The sequence below is a fragment of the Vombatus ursinus genome, unplaced genomic scaffold (genome assembly GCF_900497805.2).
Source record: "Vombatus ursinus unplaced genomic scaffold, bare-nosed wombat genome assembly UNPS02007284.1, whole genome shotgun sequence".
NCBI classification, from domain to species: Eukaryota; Metazoa; Chordata; class Mammalia; order Diprotodontia; family Vombatidae; genus Vombatus; species Vombatus ursinus.
This window is the reverse complement of record NW_020947062.1, coordinates 23,470,521-23,496,046: the sequence shown is the minus strand read 5'-3', so window position 1 is coordinate 23,496,046 and position 25,526 is coordinate 23,470,521. Positions and strand designations below refer to the sequence as shown.

Sequence of the window (25,526 nt, the reverse complement as noted above, 5' to 3'; positions counted from 1 at the left end):
TCTTCCCCTTCAATTTTCCTGTAGGGCAAGATGGATTTCTGTACCCCATTTCCCATATTTCTTATTTCCCAGTTGCCTGTGAAAACTTTTTTATTAAACATGTGTTTTTAAAACTTTGGGTTCCAAATTTTCTCCCTTCCTCCCTCCCCACCCACCCTCATTGATTAGGCAAGCAACTAAATATAGGTTTTATATGTGCAGTTATGCAAAGCACTTCAATAGTACACATGCTGTTAAAAACTAACTCTATTTCCCTTAATCCTATCCCAGCTCCCCATTTATTCCATTCTTTCTTTGGATCCTGATCCTCCTCAGAAGTACTTGCTTCTGATTACCCCCTTTTCCAATCTGCCTTCCTCTCTATCATCCCCCTACTCTCTTGTCCCCTTCCCCCCCCCCCATTTTCCTGTAGGGTAAGACAGATTTCCATACCCAGTTGAGTGTGTATGTTATTCTCTCCTTAAGTCAAATTCTATGAGAATAACATTCATTCATTCCCTCTCACCTTCCCTGTTTCCCCTCCACTGTAAAACCTTTTTCGTTTCTGTTTTTTTTTGAGTGAGATAATTTACCCCATTCTACCTCTCCCTTTCTCCTTCTCCTAGTATAACCTTCTCTCACCCCTTAATTTTATTCTCCAGATACGACCCCTTCATTTTCAACTCACCCTGTGCCTTCTATCTATCTATCTATCTATCTTTATCTATATATACATACATATAATTTTTCCCCTCCAACTACCCTAATACTGACAATGGTCTCATGAGTTACAAATATCATCTTTCCATGCAGGAATGTAAACAGTTAAACCTCAATAAGTCTCTTATGATTTTCTCTTTCCTGTTTACCTCTTCATGTTCCACTTGAGTCTTGTTTTTGAAAATCAAATTTTCTATTTGGCTCTGGTTTTTTCAGCAACAATGCTTGAAAGTCCTCTATTTCACTGAATGACCACTTTTTCCCTTGCAGCATTATACTCAATTTTGCTGGGTAGGTGATTCTTGATTGTAATCCTATCTCCTTTGCCTTCCAGAATATTATATTCCATGCCCCGCGGTCTCTTAATGTAGAAGCAGCTAAAACTTGTGTTATCCTGATTGTGTTTCCACAATCCTTGAACTGTTTCTTTCTGGCTGTTTGTAATATTTTCTCCTTGACCTGGGAACTCTGAAATTTGGCTACAATATTCCTAGGAGTTTTCCTTTGGGGATCTCTTTCAAGAGGTGATCAATGGATTCTTTCAATTTCGATTTTGCCTTCTGCTTCTAAAATATCAGGGCAGTTTTCCTGGATAATTTCTTGAAAGATGATGTCTAGGCTCCTTTTTTGATCATGGCTTTCAGATAGTCCAATAATTTTTAAATTCTCTCTCCTGGATCTATTTTCCAGGTCAGTTGCTTTTCCAGTGAGATATTTCACATTGTTTTCCAATTTTTCATTCTTCTGGATTTGTTTTACAGTGTCTTGATTTCTCATAAAGTCACTAGCTTTCAATTGCTCCATTCTAATTTTTAAGGAAGTATTTTGTTCAGTGAGCTTTTGGACTCCCTTTTCCATTTGGCCAATTTTGCTTTTTAGGGCATTCTTCTCTTCATTGGCTTTTTGGACCTCTTTTGCCATTTGGGTTAGGCTATTTTTTAAGGTGTTATTTTCTTCAGTATTTTTTTTGGGTCTCCTTTAGCAAGCTGTTGACTTGTTTTTCATGATTTTCTTGCAAAACTCTCAGTTTATCTGCTACTTCTCTTACTTGCTTCTCAAAATCCCTTCTGAGCTCTTCCAAGGCCTGGGACTGATTCATATCCTTCTTACAGGCTTTGGATGTAGGAACTTTGGGTTCCTTGTTTGCTTCTGGTTGTATGTTTTGATCTTCTTTGTTACCAAAGTAAAATAATATAGTCTGACTCTTTTTGCGCTGCTTACTCATGATCCCGGCCAATTACTTGAGTTTTAAACTCTTTGTTAAGGTAGGGCTCTGCTTCCAATGTGGAGAATGTACTGTCCCATGCTTCTGGGGTTTGTACAGCTGTTTTCAGAGCTACTTCTAGGGACTTGTAAATTTTCAGTTCCTCCAAGGTGGTATGATAAGGGGCAAGGTGTTTCCTCTCCACTGCCACAACAAGCTCCACCACGCCATCACTCCTCCTCACCCCAGGACTGCCCCTCAGAACTGTGACCCAGATCCAAGTACCAGCAAAGCAAGAGATTCATGCCTCAGCTCTGGCAAAGAGATCCCTGCAATCCCCCTCTGATCAGCCACTTGATTCCCCCTCAGTCTGTGGGCTGGAAGCTCAGGAAACAGCCGCGGCCCGGGGGTGGCTGAGGCCTAGCTCCTTCTCTCACTGCAGTCATAGACTTTTCCCACTGACCTTCTAAGTTGACTTTGTCATTGTGGGTTGAGAAGTCTAGAAACCACCATAGCTGTCTGTGATTCAGTCCTCTGAGGCCTGCTCCAGGATTGCTGAGGCCTGCACACCCACACCTCACTGCACTCCTCTCCCCGCCTGGCATGATATACATTTCTGATCAACCATCCAGGCTGTCTTTGGCTGGAAATTTGTTTCACTCTATCTTTTTGTGGGTCCTGCTACTTTAGAATTTGTTTAGAGCCATTTTTTATAGGTATTTGGAGGGGTTTGGGGAGAAAGCTCAAGCAAGTCACTGCTTTCCCTCCGCCATCTTGGCTCCACCTTCATGTCAGTTATTATCTTTTCTCCCCTAGCATTTCCTAAATAAACTATCATATCATCAACAAAAAGGGATAATTTCATCTCCTCTTCTTTATGCCTCTTATTTCTTTCTATTGTCTCACTTTTATTGCTAGCATTTCCAGAAGTACATCAAATGGTAGAGGTTTGAGTGAGCATGTTTTCATTATTTCTATTTTCACTAGGATAGCTTCCAATTTATTCCCATTGCACATGAGGCTTGTTTTTGGTTTGAGAGAAACTTTGTGGTTTTAAAAAAGGTCCCTCTGTACCTATGCTTTGTGGGGGGTTTTATTTAGCATGAGTGATTTCTGCACTTTGTCAATGGTTTTTTCTGCATCTATTGAGAGAATCATGATTTAGAGCAGGGGTGGGGAACCTGTGGCCCTTCTAGGTCCTTGGGTGCAGCCTTTTGACTGAGTTCAAGTTTTAGAAAACAAATACTTTTATTAAGGATTTATTTGGATATTTTAAGGATTTTGTTAAGGATTATTATTAAGGATTAAATTTCTTCTATGAAGTTTGGATTTAGTTAAAGGATCACACTTGAGGACCTAGAGGCCACATGTGGCTTTGAGGCAGCAGGTTCTCCACCCCTGGTTTAGGGTAATTGGTGTTTTTAACATGATTAATTATTTGGATTGTTTTCCTAATGTTGAATCATCCTTGTATCCCTGTTATAAATCCTACTTGGTCATAATGCATGATTTCTTTGATAAATTGATGTAGTCTAGCAAGATATTACTTTAAAATTTTAAATCAATATTCATTAATTATATTGGTCTATGGATGGCTTTTTTGCTTTTATCCTTCACTAGTTTAGGTATTAAGACTATATTTCATAAAAGAAGTCTGAGAGGATGTGTTCCTTCTCAATATTTGAGAATAATTTGTGTAGCATTGGTACTGGTTGTTTAAAAAAAAATTGATAGAATTCTTCTTTGAATCTATCTGGACCAAAAGTTCCACCTTACCCCTTTGGGAGTTCCTTTACAACTAGTTCTATTTTCTTTTCTGAGAATGAATATTTTAGGATCTCTGTTTTATCTTCTATTAGTTTGTGTATTATATTTTTGAAGATTTTCTTCTATTTCTTTTGTGTTCTCAGTTCTGTTAACATGAAACTCTGTATAATAAGCTCTGATAATTCTTTTCATTTCTTCTAGTTTTATGATTTCACTTTGTTCATATGCTATTTTGTTGATTTTTCTGCCTTTTTTTATCTGTTTGGCTTTGTAAAGAATCAACTTTTAGTTTTATCATTTCTATATTTTTGGAAGGTTTGCTGTTTATTTCTCTAATTTTTGATATCTCTTTTTTGTGATTATTGTAGATTTGTTGGCTTTTTAATTTCTTAAATGCATCTTCAGTTCATTAACCCTCTCTTTTTCTGTTTTGTTTCTAAGGATAAAATATCTTCCCCAAGATCTGCTGTAACTGCATTCTAGAAATTTTGACATGTTATTTCATAATTATAATTTTCTTTGAAACAATTATTATTCTTGTGATTTATACTTTGTTTCACTATTTATTTGGGATTTCATTAAGTCTCTATTTGGGTTTGTCTTTTTGTGTGTGTGTTCTCTGAAATAATGACTGGTTTAATCACATTGTCTGCAGATGATGTGTTGTTCTATTTCTTTTCTTTTTCATTCATGTGAAATATCTCTGTGACCTGTTACATGGTCAGATTTTGTAAAAATTCCATATAGTATTTAGAAATAAAAGTTGTTTAGTATTCCCATTCAGAAAACACAATATATATTTTAGCTCTGGTTTCTCAAAAAATGTGTTCAGTTCCATATTGTACTACCAACACTGCCCTCACCTCCCTTTTTAAATCTTACAGTTATATTTGTCCAAAAATGGGAGCAGGACCTTGAAGTTTCTTGTTTTTATTGTATTACTGTCTACATCTTCTTGTACTTCAGCTGATTTTTCCTTTATGAATTTAGCTACTAAGGCAATTGGAGCATGTAAGTTCAATATAAATATTAAAATTTTCCTTTCAGCAAAAATTAGTTTCCTTTTTTATCTCTATGTTGTAAGCACTTGCTTTTACTTTGCTGCTAGCTTGATTGCAATTCCTGCTTTTTTAAAAAAAAAATTCATCTGATGCAAGGTAAATTGTGTTCTATTCTTAATTTTTATTCAGTTTATGGCTTTGGTTTTTAGGTGTATTTATGTCAACAACAGATTGTGAATTTTTTTAATCTAATCTATCACTCTGTTTTATCAGATTGTTTAGTCATTAGCATTTTTCTGAACATTCTGAACATTATGCTAAAACATTAGCATGTCTTTTTTTGTTCTCCCACTGTAAAGATAGTAATATCTTATTAGACTACATAATTTTATTATATTTTATTTCTTCAGTTACTTTTGCCTAATCTACTTAAAACAACCCTATTCTTATAGGTTCTTTTTCCTTTTCTTTCTCCCTTCCTGTTATTACTCCAATCCTTTGTCTTGGATTTTTACTTAATTTTTCTTTCTTCATTTTATCTAATTCTTCTCCTTTTTTTACCTCTCAATTAACTTAGTAAATTCTTCCTTCTCCTCTCTTTCAACTTCTTTTGGTTTTATTTTTTTTAATTTCTGAACTTCATTCTAAAAAAAGATTTTTTCTCTCATTTTCTTCATTGTCTTTCCATTTATTCTATTCTACATTTTTATCATTTGATTATTAACCCTTTACTTGTTTATTTTTTTGTGTGTCTAATGTTACTTAAAGAATTAAAGTTTCAAAATATGTCATTTCCCTCTTCAAAATTTTTTCTGTTATTGGCCTTACAGATCATGTTCCCTCCCCATTTTCCCCTCAGTTATGCCTTCCTCTTAGAAGTATCAATTCTTGTAAGATATAGAGAAGATAGAAGTGTTGCCCCATGATAAAAATTTTCCTGTGTCACTGACTGTATGGTTCATTACTGCCTCTTGTCTTCCTCATGATGATTTTCTTTCTCATTTGCCATTAAATCTCCTCTCTGGCTCCAGAACCTCCCATCTTCCTGAGTAGTGGTTACCTCCTAAGAACTCAGATTTCCTTTCTAATGAAGTAGAATGCCATCCATAGAGGTATAGTACTCTCTTAGAGGAAATAGTCTCTTTAACAAATTCCTGTTTATTATACACATTGTAAGGTCCCCATATCCCATTATTGAATATTTCTTTCTATGGAACCCTTTTCAGTGAGACCCTTTCCCATGACTGAATTGAGATTTCCCTTTCCCCTTACAGTCCTTTCCTTTATTACCTTGTATTTTCTCCCATAGTCCTTCTTCCTGAGAGACCATAAAGTAATATTCCCTTCAGTGCTCACCATTGACTTGATTAAGGTTGATTACATATCCCTCTTCCTCCCTTTTTATACACCCTCCCATTCTGTTGTTTAGTTCCACCAAAAAAAATCATTCACTTGTGGGTGGAGTGTTATGAGTTTTAGTCCATGATGTTTCAATCTTATTGTTCAAACATCAGTTCTTTCATTTAAGTTCTTCTTTCATCTTTATTTATTTGTATATTTTTGGAAGAACTCTTAATGCTCTCTCATTTTGTTATTGTTTTTTTTTTTTTTAACATAGTGCATTTCTCTTTCTGTTCCCTCCCTCCCTTTTTCCGGAAGTAATTTATTACTTGTGCTTTCTTTGGTTTCTGTATCTATTTACCTTTCTTGTGTCTCTGTTTTCTGGAGCATTAGCAAAGAAAACAATCTGTCAATATGTTCACATTTTTAAAGTAATGCTTTAAATTCCTTTTTTTGTTGAAAGTTGATTTTTTTCATTGATGATTAGGTCAGGTTTGCAGTATATCACTTTGGCTTGTATCTTGAACTCCTTTGCTTTTGGCTCTTGTTAATTCATTCCCTTCTCTAGTTTTTGGTGGGTGCAGAATAACCTAAAATTATTTGGATTTCCTTTCATTTATGTTCAAAGCTCTTTCTCCTGGTCACTTGTAGAAATTGTTGTTTATTATTAGAATTATACATTTAATCTCTACATGTTTTAGATTTTAGAGCATAGAAGATTTTTTTATCTTTTTTTCTCTAGAAAATCTATGTATTCTTTCAATTGGTTATTTTTTTCTATATTCATAAGTTCTGGGCATTTTTTCTTGTATTATTTCTTAGAGTATGATGTTCAGGGTTTTTTTTTTTGTTTTGTGTTTTTTTGGGAGACCTCTGATCCTTAGAATATCTTTATGTACTGTCTTCAAGATCAATATATTTTGCTTGTATAATGAGATGTTTTCCTTTTTAAATTATTGCTTTTTGCTTCTCTTCTTCCAGATTGTTCTTTACTTCATTGTATTTGTATTACCAGACTTTTTTTTTCTTTTGTTCTTTGGAATGAATCGCTACTGGTCATTCAGGTTTTTGTATTTTCACTATTATTTATATTATGCAGCCCATAAATTCTGTTCACAATTCTTATTTCTTTCTTGAACCATTCTGGAACATCTTGTTATGGTTTAAAACTCTCTCTGTTCCTCATCAGGTGTTGTTGATTCATTTTTCTTTGTCCTGCAATATTTATCCAGAGATGTTTGGATTTATTTAGATGTCCTGAATGTCATGTTCCCTTATATTCTTATAACTTCCCTATTGATTTATCTACTTGTGCTCAATGGTTTTATCTGAGCTCTCTTCCTTTTGAGATCTTTGACAATTCCAAGTTTTTTTCCCTTTATGGTCCCCTGTTATTCACTTTCTATCTCCTTCCCCTTTGATAATAGATCCCCCAGGACTAAACTTTAAAGCTGTCTCAGTCTCCTCCTACACTCAAGGGCCTCAATCTCTACCCTGGATCACTTTGAAGGTGGGGGGGAGAGAAGAAATGGAACTGGCCTCAGATTGATTGATTGCCAGTCCCCTTTTCTTCAGAACTGATGCAACCCAACTGCTGCACTCTTAATTCTCTGGTTGGGCATTGATTGCTGCAGCCCAACATGCTGCTATCCCTGGAATATACTCTCCTTTCCTATACCTTTACCTCTTCAACAACAGAGTTGAGTTCTGTTGTTTATTGCCAGAGAAACTGAGGTAAGGGTAAAAGTGAGGCATTTGTCAGAAATTATGAAATTGCAAAGAAATTTCTATGTAGATCTGAGAGTTGAAACCTCAGAGGTCTAGTTTTTTCCACCTGCCAGATACTGGTGGGTGAGGAGTAATGAGTGAGCACATTAAGGATTACTGATTAGCTTTCTCTGATTAATTAATCGGATTGTCACCTCATTGTACTTCTTGCTTTCTTGACCTGTAGAGAAAGCAGCAATTACTTTAATTCTTGAACATAATTCTTATTTTGAGGAGCATTGAGAGTTCAGGAGAAATAGAGAAAATGTTACATCCTCCATCTTGTGATCACATTCTAATGCTCTTTTTACTATATCATGCTGTTTCTCAGTGTGACTGGTGAATGGATATTAAGCTCAGGTATTTTCATTAAGCTATTGAAGAACAAGCACACCTAAATCCTTGTCTGAAGGATTTGCAATTATGATAGCATGGAGCAAAACATTACCTACATATTCTACTTGTTGCTGATTATATTATCAGCTCAAAGCCTTTTTTCCTCCAGCTCATTGTTGAGATCAACTCATAAAATAGCTCAGGCACCAAAATATCTAACACATCAATGTGCACTCACATAATTTAGAGTTGACTGTGTAATTCATGTATCTTTGCACTTAGTCATGACATCCACAAAGTGAAGTCATACCAAAACAAAAAGTTTGTTTTGTTTTAATGGTCAGTCATTGGGCTTAGAAATTATAGGTGATCCCACATGTAAAGAATTTCAATGAAGATCCATATGCACCAGAGCAAAAGGGTGAGCTGGGAAGCCATGTTTGGTGAGCTGCTACCCTATTCCTCATACCCAAAACTTGTTCTGGTTTCAAACTTGGAAATTTTTAGCACCCATGCGAGTTAGCTGTAAAGAACATTCTTCAATGTACCTCATTTGGCTGTGTCCCAGAAAATTGACTATTTGTTTTGCTTCATTTTCATTTTTTCAAAGTTGCTCACAAATTCCAATGTTAATGCTGAAAAAACCAACTCATTAACCTTTTTAGGTCAAAAGTCAAGTGAGTTTTGAAGCCTCAGGATTCCCAGAATGCCTCCTGGATGTGATGCTGCATAACTGATGGCTTCTCAACCAAAGGCCCAAAGTACTTGTCCAGAACTTAAGGGAAGAAGTTTTCATGAGGATCTTTGAATGAAATATAAATATTGGCTTGCCTTCAGATGCAAGTGTGCACTGCAAAGGTGGGATGCTGTTCCTGACTTTTGATGTTGAGATTCAAATAAGAGCTCATCTGAAAGCAAGTATACCTCCCAGCAAACAAATTTTGCTTTTATCTTTTGCATTTGAAATGTTCCTGAGGAAGGCTGGTTGTAATTTGAAAAGAAACAAGCTAGGGCACAACCTGGTACCATCCTGTTTTTCTAGTCTTTTCTGGCAATACTCCTCATCCATGAAGGCTAAGGTCCAGCCAAAGTAGAATGCCTAGAATAATACAATATAATTTCATGATTCTGTACCTTGGCTCATGCCATTCCTTCTGCCTGGAGTACATTTCCTTCCCACTTTTCCCTGTGAATTCTCTGCTTATTTTTTAAAAGTTAAATGAAATACCATTCTTTCTCCCAATAAAACCTCCCACAAAACTTTTTTTATAGTAACTCTAATGTGCATGTCATGTAGAATCATGCATTATAGTTATATGTATACGTGTCATCCTTGTTCATTCTCTCAGTGCCAGAAAAACCAAAAGACAGAAACTTGTTCTGGCTGAGACTTTCTTCTTAAATGAAAGGTAAGGAAGACTCATGATCATTTATCCAGGTACAAATAAGTCATCAGCAGTCAGAAAGACTCAGCAGAAGAAGATTGAGGGGAATATGTGGTATACCTTAATTAAGTCAAAGATTAACAATGAAGGGAAAACAACTCCTTACTTCTCAGGAAGAATATCTACAGGAAAATGGGCAAGGAGGCAAAAGGAGAGGTTGAAATAAGGGGAAACAAAGGGAGAGATCTTATTTCAATACTGGGAGAGAGTACCACTGATAAATGATTTTATGGGAGAAGATATTCCATAAAAGGAGATGAGGACCTTACAAAGGATATAAACTGTAGGAATCTGTTGCTTAAAGAGACCACTCATCCTGCCTCAGGAGAAGAAGAAACAGAGCTCCAGGGGGCAACTGACACCAAGAAGAGTAGGAGGGCTTAAACTCAAGGAGATTTCATGGTAAATAGGTAGGGTGGAAGAAATGACCATGGAGTTGATAATGAATGACAAAATCAGGGACATAGGAAAATTCTATCAAAAGACAATATTTTTTCTATCATTTCCAGGAATAAGCATTTCTAAAAGTGAGGCACAATGAGGAAAGGGGACTGGGGATCAAGATTGATAAGGCAATAATATAGAAACTATATAGAAGAGAAAATTCAAAATAGGTACCTTAGAAAATTTAATTCCTTGAGGAATATAGAATCTAAAGAACTATGTAACTATAAAGGCCATGAATAATAATTTTAAAATTACAATCTAGAATAGATAGAAATGGATAATAATGAAGAGGGAAAGAAATATTTTTAAAAGCATAGAAAATTTATTTTAAAAACCAATGAACCAAATAAGTTGAAGAGGAGGAAAATGAAGGAGATTTTACTTGGCTACTTATCTAAAAAAAAACAGAGGAGGAATTAAATAACTAGATAAAAGCAAAAAAAGCAAACAGTTAAGTCAAACTCTAAAACAAAAGGAAAAAGGTAATGAAAGGCAAAGGGCAAGGCTTAAAAACAAGAGGAAGAAAGCCAGTCAGAATGGGGTTGCTTTAAAATAGATTAAGTTAAAATAACTGAAGGGACTTAGTATTGTTTTTACAGAAAAAGAAAGGGGAAAAAATTCTAATTTGAAATATATATATATATACATATATATATGTATATATGAGACAAATGGAAGAAAATGTTAACCTAAATTTTCTAATTTTAAATATGAATGGAATAAGCAATACAATAAAATAAAAAAGGGTGACACATTGGATAGAAAAAAAAAATCTGCTGCTTACAAGAAACACATTTATAAAACAAAGACACACACAGACTAAAAATGAAATGCTGGAAACAGGAGGACCTAGTTGGTGTCTTGACTCTAACACTTACTCTCAATGTAACCCTGCATGACTCTCTTTACCTCTCTTAGTCTCAGTTTCCTCATCTTGACAATGAAGGAAATGGCATGCCATGACTTCTTTTTTTATTATTAATTTATTTTCATTTCCACAAGATTTTGAGTCCCAAATTTCCTCCCCATCTCTCCCCTTCCCCCACCCCAAGACTTGTGAATACCCCTTCCCCAATCTGCCCTCCTTTCTATTATGTCCCCCATTCTCTTATCCCCTTCCCCTTCCATTTTCCTGTAGGACAGGATAGATGTTTATACCCCATTGTCTGTATATCTTATTTCCCATTTGCATGTAAAGACAATTTTTAACATTCATTTTTTAAAATGTGAGTTCTGATATTTTTTCCCTTCCTCCCTCCCCACCCACCCTCATTGAGAAGGCAAACAATTTGATATAGGTTATACTTGTGTAGTCAGGCAAAACACTAAAGACTATATTTCCCTCCATCCTATCCTGCACCCCCATTTATTCTCTCCTTTGACCCTGTTCATCCTTAAAAGTGTTTGCTTCTGATTACTCCCTCCCCCAATCTGCCCTTCCTTCTATCATCCCCCTCTCTCATCCCCTTCCCCTCTATTTTTTGTAGGGTAAGATAGATTTCTATGCCCAATGGAGTGTGTATGTTATTCCCTTCTTAAGCAAAATCTGATGAGAGTAAGATTCACTCATTCCCTCTCATTTACCCCCTCTTCCCCTTCACTGTAAAAGCTTTTCCTTGCCTCTTTTATGTGAGATAATTTACCCCATTCTACCACTCCCTTCCTCCTCATCTCCCACTGCTTAACTTTCTTTTTTAGATAGCATCCCTTCATATTTAATTTACCCTATGCCATATATTCTCTCCAACTACCCTAATGATGAGAAATATCTCATGAGTTACAAATATCATCTTTCCATATAGGAAAGCAAACAGTTCAACTTTAATAAGTCCCTCATGATTTCTCCTTCCTGTTTACCTTTTTATGAACCTCTTGAGTCTTGTATTTGAAAGTCAAATTTTCTATTCAGTTCTGGTCTTTTTACCAAAAATTCTTGAAAGTCCTCTATTTCATTGAATATCAATTTTCCCCCCTCAAGGATTATACTCAATTTTGTTGAGTAGGTGATTCTCGGTTGTAATCCTAGCCCCTTTGCCCTCCAGGATATTATATTCCAAGCCCTCTAGTCCCTTAATGTAGAAGCTGCTAAATCTTGTGTTATCCTGATTGTGTTTCCACAATACTTGAATTGTTTCTTTCTGTCTGCTTGCAATATTTTCTCCTTGACCTGTGAACTCTGGAATTTGGCTACAACATTCCTAGAAGTTTTCCTTTGGGGATCTCTTTCAGGAGGTGATTGGTGGATTTTTTGTTAAATTTCTATTTTACCCTCTAGTTCTAGAATATCAGTGCAGTTTTCCTTGATAATTTTTTTTTTAGGCAATTGGGGTTAAGTGACTTGCCCAGGGTCACACAGCTAGTAAGTGTCAAGTGTTTGGTCTGAGGCAGGATTTGAACTCAGGTCCTCCTGACTTCAGGGCCGGTGCTCTATCCACTGTGCCTCCTAGCTGCCCCTGATAATTTCTTGAAAGATGATATCTAGGCTCTTTTTTTAATCATGGCTTTCAGGCTGTCCAATTTTTTTTAATTGTCTCTCCTGGATCTAGTTTCCAGGTCAGTTGTTTTTCCAATGAGATATTTAACATTGTCTTCTATTTTTTCATTCTTTTGGTTTTGTTTTACAATTTCTTGATTTCTCATAAAGTCACTAGCTTCCATTTACTCCATTCTAATTTTTGAGGAAGTATTTTCTTCAGTGAGCTTTTGGACTTCCTTTTCCATTTGGCCAATTCTGCTTTTTAAAGCACTTTTTCCTCATTGGCTTTTTGGACCTCTCTTGCCATTTGGGTTAGGCTATTTTTTAAGGTGCTGTTTTCTTCAGTATTTTGGGGGTCTCCTTTAGCAAGCTGTTGACTTGTTTTTCATGATTTTCTTGCATCACTCTCATTTCTCTTCCTAGTTTGTCCTCTACTTCTCTTACTTGCTTCTCAAAATCCTTTTTGAGTTCTTCTATGTCCTGGGACCAATTCATATTTTTCTTGGAGGCTTTGGATGTAGGAGCTTTGACTTTGTTATCTTCTTCTGGTTGCATATTTTGATCTTCTTTGTCACCAAAGAAAGATTCTATGGTATGACTTTTTTTTTGTGCTGTTTGCTCATGTTCCCAGCCAATTAATGGACTTTTAAACTCTTTGTTAAGGTAGGGCTCTGCTTCCAGTGTGGAGGGTGTACTGTCCCAAGCTTCAGGGGTTTTGTGCATCTATTTTCAGAGATACTTCTGGGGACCTGTAAATTTTCAGTTCTTCCAAGATGGTATGATCAAAAGTGAGGTGTTTACTCCTTTCCTGGCCTGTGCTCTGGTGTGTGAATGACCACAAACACTCTTTTCTGCCTTGGAATTGTGAGGAGGATTCCCTCTCCTCTGCCACCCAAGCTCCACCACACCAATACTCCTCTTTGCCCCAGGACCACCACACAGGACTGGGACCCAGATCCAAGCACAGGCAAAGCAAGAGAATCCTGCCTCAGCACCAGGAAAGAGATCCCTGCAATTCCTCTCTGATCAGCCACTCAATTCCCCCCCACTGTCTGTTTACCAAGAACTCCAGAAGCAACTACCATGCCACCAGGGCCCTGGGGCTGCACCATGTCTGGTGCAGAACCATGTTCCTCTCTCACCCAGGTCTGATAGACCCCTCCTACTCACCCTCTGACTTGTTTTTGGCATTTGTGGATTGAGAAGTCTGGGAACTGGTACAGCTACCAGTGATTAAGTCCCTAGAGGCCTACTTCAGGTTTTCTGGGGCCCTATCTTTGTCTTCATGGCCCAAGCTGAACTGTGCTTCTCTCCCAGTCAGGTGTAACACACCTTCCCCATCAACCATTCAGGTTGTCTTGGGCTGGAAATATGGTTCACTCTGTCTTTTTGTGAGTTCCACTGCTCTAGAATTTGTTTAGAGTCATTTCTTACAAGTATTTGGAGGGTTTTGGGGGAGAGCCCAAGCAAGTCGCTACTTTGACTCCACCATCTTGGCTCTGCCCCACACTCCATTACTTTTAAAGTCCCTTCTAGTCCCAAAACTATGATCCTCTGAAATGTGATTTCTTCCCTGTCAAACAAGGAAATTAGACAATATAATATGGCATCAAAACCCTTTCTAGGTCTAAATAAATAAAAATAAAGCCCAATAGTTCTGTAAAGTGATATGATTTATGATATGTGATTAATCAAAAAGAGTACTTTGCATGGACCAGGACACTTACTGTTCAGTTTTCACATTGGGTTCAAAGTCCAAGGTCATTTGGGTTCAAGGTTGACTAGTATCACCAATTCTACTTTTTATCTTGTATTTTATATTCTACTTTATGAGGTTTCTTCCCCCGTCCCTTTTCCTTTCCATTTTTTTAATAAATAAGTTATCTTTATTAAAAATTGTTAAAGTGCCATCGACTGCTTGAGGAAGAGAATGTTCCTGTATAGAGAACTCTGGATATGAAGCCCTCAACTATTTTTTTCATCATTTACCATTTCCAAGACTGTCATTGCAACAAATTCTTTTGGAGATAAGGTCCCAGGAAACACATTTTGCTATAAATGGGGAATTTTTTTTTTGCTTCTTCAAAGTTCTGAATTTTTAGCTCTACTTTTTATTCCACAGGATTATTTGAGTCTCTGAAGCATGGAACAGACATGACAGCATGTATACAGCAGGTAGGAAGCAGGTTGTTATAATGGCAACAGCTTTAGCTAGAGAGTCAGAAGATCTGAGTTCTATTATTGACTTAGCCAAGTCCTTCCCCCAGTTTCTTCATCTATCAAATTAGGATATTAAAACCTATGTTACTAACCTCACAGTACTGCTGTGAACATCAAAGATAAGGTTTATAAGAGTACTTTGAAAAGCATGAAAGGTATTATTAAGGTATTATTATTTAGTTAGTACATAATGACAGTGACCTTCACAAAATTGCAGGACATGGACCATCAACCTTTTAGAAATGGCCACTTTAAAGACATGTTTGTTCTTCCTCATCCCACTGCCTCCCTCCACACCCATATGTGCTTGTCTTTCGAAGAAACCAAAACAAGCAAAGAAGTTAAACCCTTCATTTTCATTTTTCAAAGTCTCTCATTTTGATAACTTGAAAAAAAAGAGCTTCTCACATATACTGGCTATGAGACTCTGGACAGAACACTGAACCTCTCAGTACTATAATCTATTCACAAAGACTATAAATTAATTACTAATGAGTAGGCATTTCTATCAGTGGAAGGAGTTTTCCCAGAAAAATGAAACCATGGGTATAGAGAAAAATAAAAAGGAGAAAAATATTTTAATAAAAAACACAAGTCAAATTTTCATTGTACTATGCACACATGTAGCATTCATGCACATACATAACACAGGAATAGGCATATGCCCATACACACATACTCATACTTATGCATATGGAAGGCACATGTAGATACATAATTTTCACCTATACATAAATAGGTCTATGCACACAACCACATGTTTACACAAGATACTAATACCATGATGCATTTAATATATGAGAAGCAACTAGGTGGCTCAGTTGGTAGAGTGCTTGGCCTGGAGTCAGGAAGACCTGAGTTCAAATCCTCCTTTAGACACTTACTAGCTGTGTAACCCCCAAGCAAGTCGCTTAAACTCTGTTTGCTTTAAATCTCCTGAAAAAAATAGCAAACCACTCCATTATCTTTACTAAGAAAATTCCATGGACAGCATTGGCATGCTATGGTCATAGAGTCCAGCATGACTGAATGACTAAGCAATGACAATAGCAAATACATTTAATATATGAGATGCAATATAGTATAGTGGATAGAGAGCCAGCCAGCAAGCCAGTAAAACCTCAGTCTTACTTGTGACAGATACTGGCTCTTTGATTTTTAAAAAATCACTGAACCTCTCAATACTTTAGGCAGCTCTCTAAGCAATGATAGTGCTAACCAACATTGGTAGAGAGAGTCTGCTAACCTGGGAGTTCTCTATACTGATGAAATCATAGTTCTTGTTCCCATCTCCACTCATAAATAGACTCAAATCAATGCACATCTGAACACACGAATTATTTTTGGATGCCATACACATACCCTAAACTACACACAAAGTTTATGTATATGTTAAGTACAAATACAGGTACACATTCATACACCTCCATGCTCTTAAATACATACATACTACAGAAAGTCCTCTTTGACAGATCACAGGCTTCCAAGATTTTGTAGATCAAGTGACACTTTAGCATCAGCAGCTCAGTGCCTTGTGCTATCTATTCCAGTTTGTAGCTTTCTATTTAATTCCACCTTCCCATCTTCAGCTGCATTGCTGCTGATTCTATAGGTAAAAGTTAACCATATATACAAACTTCTCATACACACTCCTGCTTCAGAAACTGGTCCTGTGTCTCCATATTCTGTGTCTGGTTATCGTGCATCAAGTTGACCATTCACTCCAATCCTACAGCAATTCACCTTACAGAGTAGCTGTCATTCAATAAATTTTTCCCAGAATTTGTATAACCTAGTTTAACTTCATATACACAATCTGCTAGTTTGATTGATTTTTTTTAATTAACTAGGTAAGAAATGGACCTAGGATTTTATTGACATAGGAAACTCCCAGACAAAAAAATTTCCTTTACCAAAAGCAAGCTGGCAACATCTCTACAATTAATATTCTTGGAGAGCTGCCTAGAGCACTTAACAGCTAAGTGTCCTGCCCAGGGTCATACAACCAATAAAGACTTTCTGGAAAGCAAACAATGTTGCTTCCCTTTCTAACAAAAGTTTGAGGGAAAATAATCTGCTATTTAGGCTTGTAAACAAGTCAGAGATGATGCCTATGAGGCAGTTCTAAGGCCTGAAAGTGTGTGGTAGCTATTTATTCTGGAGGACATATATGATCTCTCTTATTTCAGACACTTCTCCCATTATCTAGTGTCCAGGCGTTTTCCAGAGCTCAGCTTAAATCACCAGAATTGAAAGATCAGAAAGCAAGAATTATTTGACTCCAAAAGCTGCTTTGTAGGAATGATCTTTAGCTTTAGGTCAGCTACAAAAATATTGAAAGAGACCAGATGTTGAGAGTATTCAAAACCAGAGAAGGTTAGGTCTTAGTAAGGAGGTTTGCTATCCTGAAAAGCATCTTGCTCCTTTTTCAGTCCATCAAGACACCAGTGTTCTAAAGATGGTATGTGGAAATGGCCCAAGAAATGTATTTAATCAAAACAGTCATTAGTCGTTACCAGAATATGTGTCTCATAAAAACTCTATTGACTGGAGTGGAATAAGCAGAAAATGAAGAATAATATTCACAGTGTCTACAACAATGTAAATTAAAAGATTACTGAAAGGGAGGCCAACTGAGTAATTTAAAAGCCAATCAAGGTCCCAGAGAATGAATAATGAAACATTTTCTTCCGCTAAGTAGAGAGATAAGGACCTACTTTGGCAGAATGTTGAATAAATTGTAATATGAGGCTAATCTATTGGTTGCTTGTGTTTGACTATTTTTCATTGTTACAACAGATGGTTCAATTTGCCATGGAGTAGAATAGGGGGATATACAAAAATGACCACTATAAAAACAAAGTCAACAATATTTTTTTTAACAGAATAGTCATGCATGCTTGTTAGCAAAGACAGAGAGAAGATACTAGGACTTTTTTCTGTACAAGCTCCGAGTTCATATCTTAAAATATGAAAAAAGTACAGATAGCCAGTGAGAATATTTTCTGTCCTGGTAGGTGTCAGGCAGCAAATCATAAGACATATATGCTTTTCTGACCCCTTTGCACTTGCTGTTCATTGGACCAGGGGAACAGAATGTACAGTCAATTCTTGACTGGTCAAGAGTTGAATACCCAGCTATGGACTATCTTGGTCATTTATGTTCTTGCTTTTCCTCTTAGATGCCTGTTTTCTAGACATTTCACTGCCTCTTGGCCCCTTCATAGATAAAACAAAGGAAGAAAGAGAAAGAACAGCTCCAGTGGTTAAATTTGGTTTTGTCTTTGGCTGTAGTTTTCCATTATATAAGCTCTGTAAAAGCGTCTGAGATAATCAAAGTTGTCTTGAATAGAATCTCTTATTTTCCTGGTGGCCTTGTGTATATGTGGATTACTAAGAAAACCATTTTTTTAAGTAATTCTCAAGGCCTCAGATGTAGCCTTCATCCAGCTTCAACCTCAGCTGGGAAAGCTGCCCTGCTCCTTGGAGCTTGTTGTCAGTGTGAAGTCTATCAACACTGAATTTCCCCAACATAACGTTATTATGATGATTTCGACAAGCATTGGGGTAATGTGATTCATAATGAGCTGGTGCCCTGGACTTTAACCCTTTAATCCACAGTTATGCTCAGCTAATTTTCTAGTTGGAGTTGTTCCCTAGCTCATTGTCAGCTGACCTTCAGACTTCTCTTGGTTAGGGGTTCCTCTAATTTCTACTTAGCAACGAAGGGCTAATTATGAATTTCTGTTCAAAAAAATCATGAGTAAATGATTACAAACATGAGACTGTCCCTCATTACAGGAGAAATGGAAATAAGTGCCTAACATGAAACATGAACCTTTCAGCAGATATGGAGTCCAGATTAAAACCAGAACAGAGAAATGAAAGGAGGCTTTGGCATTGTTTTGTCAGGGCATGGCAGGCATTGGTCCTGTGAAAGGTGAGTTTGGGGGTTAAAGATTGGCAAGACCTGGCCATGGCATCAGTTATGTCCAGCCCTCCCCCAAATTCACCTTTTCTTGCCCTTCACTTTCTAAAGAGAGGGATTCCTGTCCAATTCTGGAGAAGGATTTACTCTGATAAAGTCCCTGATGAGGTCTAACCAATGTGAATGATATACATTTCATAGAGAAGGGAGAACAAAAAATACCATAGCTTTTAAGCAGAAGACAAGGAAAGAGGTTTGAAAAGGGACAATAACATGTTAAAATTTCATAGTATCAGAATTTATTAAGAACAAGAATCAATTAAGAGACTACTGTGTGGCAGATCATTATTATTAGGAACTGTGGTAAAAGCAAAACAGTCCCTGCCCTTAGTAAGCATACAATCTATCTGGGAAGGACAACATGTACCCATAGACAGTTATATGCATAATAGACACATAATAATTTAAGGGGAACGCTAGAAGTTGTAGGAATTGGGAAAACTATCATGTAAAAGGCCTTGAAGGAAACAAGGGATTCTAAGAGGCAGAAGAGAGGAGATGATGAAATGGAGCTAAGACCAGAGAGAGGAGATATCAAGTTCTGTGTAGGAGGGATAGGAAGAAGAAAAATTTGGACTGGGCTGAATTATATATGTAGGGGAGTAAATGTACTAAGTTTGGAGATGTAGTCTAGAGACAGGTTGTGAGGGGCTTTAAATGTGAAATAAAGGAGTAAATATTTGCTCCTGCAAGTAAAGAGGAGACAGTGGAATTTATTGAGCAGAAGAGTGACATGGTTGAAACTATACCTTGGGAAAAATTATTTTGGTCTATGGCCATACCACCCTGAACACACCCGATCTCGTCTGATATCGGAAGCTAAGCAGGGTCAGGCCTGGTTAGTGCTTGGATGGGAGACCGCCTGGGAATACTGGGTACTGTAGGCTTAAAAAAAAGAAAAGAAAAATTATTTTGACAGCTTTATGGAGGGTAGATTGAAGGAGAGAGGCTTTAGGCAGAAAGAACAATGAACAAGGAATTGAAATAGGACAAGTGAGAAGTGATAAAGGCTTGAATTAGGGCCATGGCTATAGAAGTAGAAAGAAGAGAATGGGTGTAAGGGGGGTTAGGGAGCAGGAAATGATAGAATTGGGCAACTGACCAACTATGTGGGGTGAATGAAAATGACAGAATTTAAATTAGTACTAAGGTTGCAAATCTAGAAAACTAGAAGAATGGTACTGCCCTCAACAAAAATAGGGGAGTTTGGAACAGGAGGTATAGTTGGGGAGAAAGTTCTTTTGGACATACTGAGTTTGAGATGACTACAGGACATCTAGCATCTCATTTAAAATATCTAGTATGCAGCTCATGAGAGATTAGGACTAGATACATATATCTTAAACCTTGAGTAGGTCACCGAAAGAGTGTAGAAAGAAAAGAGAAGGGGTCCTAGGACAAAGCTTTGGGGCATGCTCACAAATAAAGGGAATGATATAAAAGATAATCAGCAAAGGGGCCTGAGAGGAAGCATTCAGGCAGGTAGGAGGAGAATCATGAGAAAGGAGTATCACAAAAATCCTGAGAGAAGAGAATACCTAGGATGGAGATGGTCCAAAGTGTCAAAAGCTGAAAAGAAGTCATGAAGGACCTAATTTAGCAGAAAGAACACTGTTCAAGTCAAAGAACTCGGACCGGACTCTACTCTAAACTGTGTGAGCTTAATACAAGCCACTGAACTTCCGTGGGACTCAAATTTCTTAGGTGTAAAATAAGACTGAATTCCTCTCAGTCTCTTCTGGCTCTAAATGATTGTTCTATGATACACTATCCAGGTGGTACAATGGAGAGAGCACTGAGTCTGGAGTCAGAAATACCTGGTTTCAAATCCAGTCTTAGACATTTACTATTTCTCTGACTCTGGGAAAATTACTTAACTTTTGTTTGCCTCAGTTTCTTCAACTGTAAAACGGAGATAACAGCATCTACCTCACAGGGTTGTTGTCAGGATCAAATAAGGTAACATTTGTAAAAGTGCTTAGCATAATACCAGTTACACACATGCACGGCGATGACTAACTTTGATGGACAGCTCTTCTCAAAAATGCAAAGATCTAAGACATCTCCAGAAGTCTCATGATGAAAAATGTTATCCACATCCAGAGAAAGAACTATGGCGTTTGAATGCAGATCAAAGCATCCTATTTGCTCTTTTTTTCTTCTGTTTCATTTTGTTTCTCCTTTCTTGTGGTTCCTCTTATGGGTTCTAATGCTTCTTTACAACATGATTAATGTGAAAATATGTTTAATAGGAATGTGCTTGTAGAGCTTACATCAGATTTCCCACCATCTTGGGAAGAAAGATGGGGAGGGAAGGGGAGAAAATTTAAAACTCAAAAGCTTTTAGACATGATCGTTGAAAACTAAAAATAAATTAATTAATTAAAAAATAATATCAGTTATATAGTAGTGCTTAATAAATATGTGTTTCCTTTCCCTTCGCTTTCTGGGAATATGAATTGCAGAAAACAGATCTGTGGTTAAATAGGTGACATAGCCTATTCTGATGGGCCAAAGCAGAATCCAAGAAGGCCTCTCACATCCTTCATTCACACTATGTTTTTTCTTTTTCTTGGCTCATTTGCATAAAATGAAGTGAGCAATAGAGATCAAACTGTCATAAAAGGCAGCTCTTCCAATAATAATAACTACTACTTTTGTAAGACAGTATAGCACTGAAGATAGTGCCCTGGACCTGGAGTCAGGAAGACTCATTTTCCTGTGTTCAAATCTAGCCTCATGCACTTATTACCTGTGTGACCCTGGGAAAGTCCCTTAACCCTGTTTGCCTGTTTCTTCATCTGTAAAATGATCTGAAGAAGGAAATGGTTTGAAACCCTAAATGGGGTCACAAAGTGTTGGACACGACTCAATAACAACAACCATTTATGTGGCACTCTAAAGTTTGTAAAGTGCTTTATACACATTATAATACATAATCTTCATAGCAACCCTGTGAGATAAATGCTCTTATTATCTCCACTTTACAGATGAAGAAACTGAGGCTAGGAGAGGTTGAAAGACTTGTCAAGGGTCTTACAGCTAATTGGTATTTGAGTTGGGATTTTAGGTCAAATCAAGTACTATATTCACCACACTGCTTTTTTTCCACTTAGTTGACTTTTCTTGATATCCATGTCCCCTTTCCCAGATCTAAAGCAGTTTCTCCAAACAGCCCCATGCATTTCATAGCATATTATGGATACAAATAATATTTTTCCCATAGCTTCATGATTAGATGGACTTTCTTATTGTGCAATCTTTGTAAGTTCATTCATTCATTCATTCATCTAACATTTCTTTAGGACAGTGTAGGACAGTGTATTAAGCCATATAGGGAGATACACAGTTTAAATAACATAAGTCTCCCATTCTCTTGGAACTTACAGTATGTTATAGGGATGAGACATGTTATTTTGTAAGTGAATGAGAGTGCTATACAACAGTGTCCTATGAGAGGTACAAGTGAATACCTGGGGACATCAGAAGAGATTTCATAGAGGGGGTAGCATTTGAGTTGGGTTTTAAAGGAGGGATGGTAATTCAACAGGTAGAGAGGGAGGAGGAGAGCATTAAAAGCATGAGGAACAGAATGAGCTAGGACAGTGAGGCAGGAGAGGGCATGATTTGTTCTGTTTGACTGAAACAGCCATAGTTTCTCCTTTATGGTGTCAAAATAACTGACTCCTAGTAGAGATGTGAATAACAATTAAAAGTAACCAATCCATCTCAAAGCTTCTTAGTCTCCTCTGTTCTTGGTAAAAAAAAAAAATAGATAGATGGATAGATAGATAGATAGACAGACAGATATAGATATAGATATTTATTTGCTTACTCCTATTTCCAATACAAAATGACACTTTAATGTAACTCTTCATGAAAAACACTGAGAGTCAGTGAACAAGCCCATAGTGGCCTGGTCCAGTTTCAAGTATACGTCTGGAGGAAAAAACATTTTTTTGGCAAGCTAGATGGTCCTTTTTTTTTTTCCTTTCAGCAACTGGAGCCATTGACAGCAACTAAAAGTGAACGTGACATTTAACTTCTCCTGTAGTGGCTGGATAAATTCATTTCAACTTTGATCAGAGAATCCTAGAATATCAGAGTTGGAAGAAATCCCAGAGGCCATCTAGTTGCTGGCAAGGGAACCTCAAGGGAATGAGATTTTTCTTTCCTACAAACTAGGAGGTTGTGGGGGTAGGGAATCATATTTCATAAAGATATTTATGCACATTTGAGATTCTTACCTGAAGCACATAAGAAAACAAAATGAAAATAAAAATGGCATGGGGGGAAGAAAAGTGAGGGAGAGGCAGGCTGGCATTATATCCTGAAAAAGAAATATTGTCCTAATAAAAGTAAATTCCAAGGAGAAGAGAAGCCCAAATATACCTTACTTTAGAAAAAAAAAATTGTCCAAAAAAAAAAACCATGTCCTTAGGTTCATAGAATTAGTCAGAAGTAGAAAGATCCTTGATATGATCTAACTCAAGTCCCTCATTTTACAGAGGCAAAAACTGAGAGGGGAAGTGACTTCCTTAAGCCCACACAAGTACTAAATAAGAGAGTCTGGTTTTGAATCTTCATCCTCTGGATTTGAATCTAGTGCTGTTTTCATGTAGATGTATTTCCTTTTCATTACAAGTAGATAAATTAAGGGATTATCATTCACTTTTGAAAGAGTATGATTTATTTCTTTAGAAATGGTACCTTCAAAATACAATTTAGATTCCCAGGCCCAGTTTATACATAATGTTTCAGAAATGCACATACTATGAAAAACAATACACACCTGCACACAGTTTTGGTAATCCTGCATCTTTCCAATTTCAAATTAGAAAGCTGGATTTTTTTTCTCACTATACATCCTACTTATAAAGAAGGTGGTTCAGAGGAGTAGGAGATGGTGACAATAAAGCCTTTCAGTTCTCTCATACCTCATTATTTTATTTATCAAATCATTAATCTAGTCAGTAAATGGCACAGGATTTATAGCTGAAAGATATCTACCTTATCTTCCAGATGAGGAAACAGGTCCAGAGAGGGGAAATAATTAGGCCAAGATCAGACAGACAGAAAATGTTAAGCATCAGGATAAGAAACCAGGTCCTATGACTGCAAATGTTCTCAAGGTAACTTCTAAGGACTCTAATTCAGTTGACAGGAATTAGTACCATAAATTACTTTCACCAGAAAATGAAGCGTTACTCTTCTTTTCCTTCTTTAAATTTAATATAATCATCTTGACTAGAATGTCCTCGAGAAGTTACAGATTTGCATTCCTGCCGTGGATGAATTCATCTATACAGCCCAGTGCTAAACACCCCTGATTTCTTTTTATTTTGCTAGAATGATTACAGGAAGTTATCTATGCAATGCAAGGATTTTGTGGTGGGTGTGCTGGACCTCTGCAGGGACACAGAAGAAGTGGAGGCAATTTTAAATGGTGATGTGAACATCCAAGTCTGGGCTGATCATCATCGTCCAAGTCTGAGTCGAATCAAGCTTGCCATTAAGTACGAGGTCAAAAAGGTAAGTCTCTCCCCCTCCAAACTCATCCATTCATGGGGCTTTGGGTCATCACTTCAGTAGTGCTCCTAACATATTCCTTTGCATGTAATGCTTATTTTACTCTTCAAGGGAACTGTTTAGGCACTAAGAATCCCAACTCGGGTAAGAAGGAATGATATATATTGTTTGCAGGCCTCATATAGCCTCTTTTACCTTTAGCTCACCAGGTAAAGCTGAAACATGTCACCCGTAAGAAGGGTCATTAGACTGCAAAACATAAGAGGATGATTTATTGACTGCTAACATGTCAGGAAGGGCCATGCTGATTGATTGATTGGTGGGTCAAGAAGAGTGGATGGTTCTCAGGATTACTAAAGGAGACAGACCACTGGGGAAATACAGAAGGCCTTATCAGCAAGATTCAGAAAATAAATCAATCACAACAGATGGCAACCTTTCTACTCCTCCTCAACACACTGTGGAGAACATTGATAGACTGGAAAACCTCCAGAGGAGCATAATTAGAATTGACAAAGGGCCCCAAGTCTATACTATATGAGATTTAGTTGAAGGAACTGCAATTTTATAGCTTGGAGAAAAGAAGGATTGGGAACGAGAGGAAATGTGGAAGTGAACTATAGGGGGCATGATATCTGTTCTAAAATATCAAAGACTATCTTGTGGGAGAGGTATTAGGCTACTTCTGTTTGGCCACAGATGACAAACTTAGGAGCAATTGGTGGAATAAAAGAGAGACAGATATAGGTTCTATTTAAAGATAAATTGCCAAAATATTTGAATTGTCCAAAAGTGCAATAAGCTGCTACTCAGGTGGTAGTAGGTTCCCCCTCCATGGACGTCTTCAACAATGGATGGATGACCATTTTTTGGGTTTATTGTAGAGGAAAACTTTTTTGGAGTATTGGTTGAACTAAATGGCTTCCAGTTCCTTCAAACTCTGAAACTGTTCTGTTCATTCTTCGTTTTCCATTAGGAAAATTAGGATGAATGCTTTGATGAATCAAGTGAATTTCTATTTAAATCTCAACGAACAAACCAAATATTTGTTGTAGATGCACAAAGAGCAAGGTCAAGTGGTGAAGTAGGTAGAGTGCTGTAGTTGAAGTCAGGAAGATCTGAGTTCAACTCTAGCTTTTGACACCTACTGGCTGTATGATCATGGACAAGTGACCTAATCACTCTAGGCAATAGTTTCCTGAAAAATGAGGATATTAATAGTGTCTACCTTACAGGATCTGAAAAATAAGGGTATTAATAGCATCTACCTTACAGGATTGTTATGAGGCTCAAATGAGATGATGTG

At 37.0% G+C, this 25,526-nt stretch overlaps 1 protein-coding gene and 1 pseudogene across 1 annotated transcript in view; both read left to right on the top strand.

Moving 5' to 3' along the window:
* TRPC7 (transient receptor potential cation channel subfamily C member 7) overlaps positions 1-25,526 on the top strand; it is a 248,500-nt gene that overhangs the window by 56,231 nt on the left and 166,743 nt on the right. Inside the window, exon 3 of the mRNA XM_027849142.1 lies at positions 24,041-24,223. Coding sequence (XP_027704943.1) covers positions 24,041-24,223 — 183 coding nt within the window. The remainder of the gene's footprint in view (positions 1-24,040; positions 24,224-25,526) is intronic.
* On the top strand, positions 19,460-19,578 carry LOC114033685 (annotated as a pseudogene).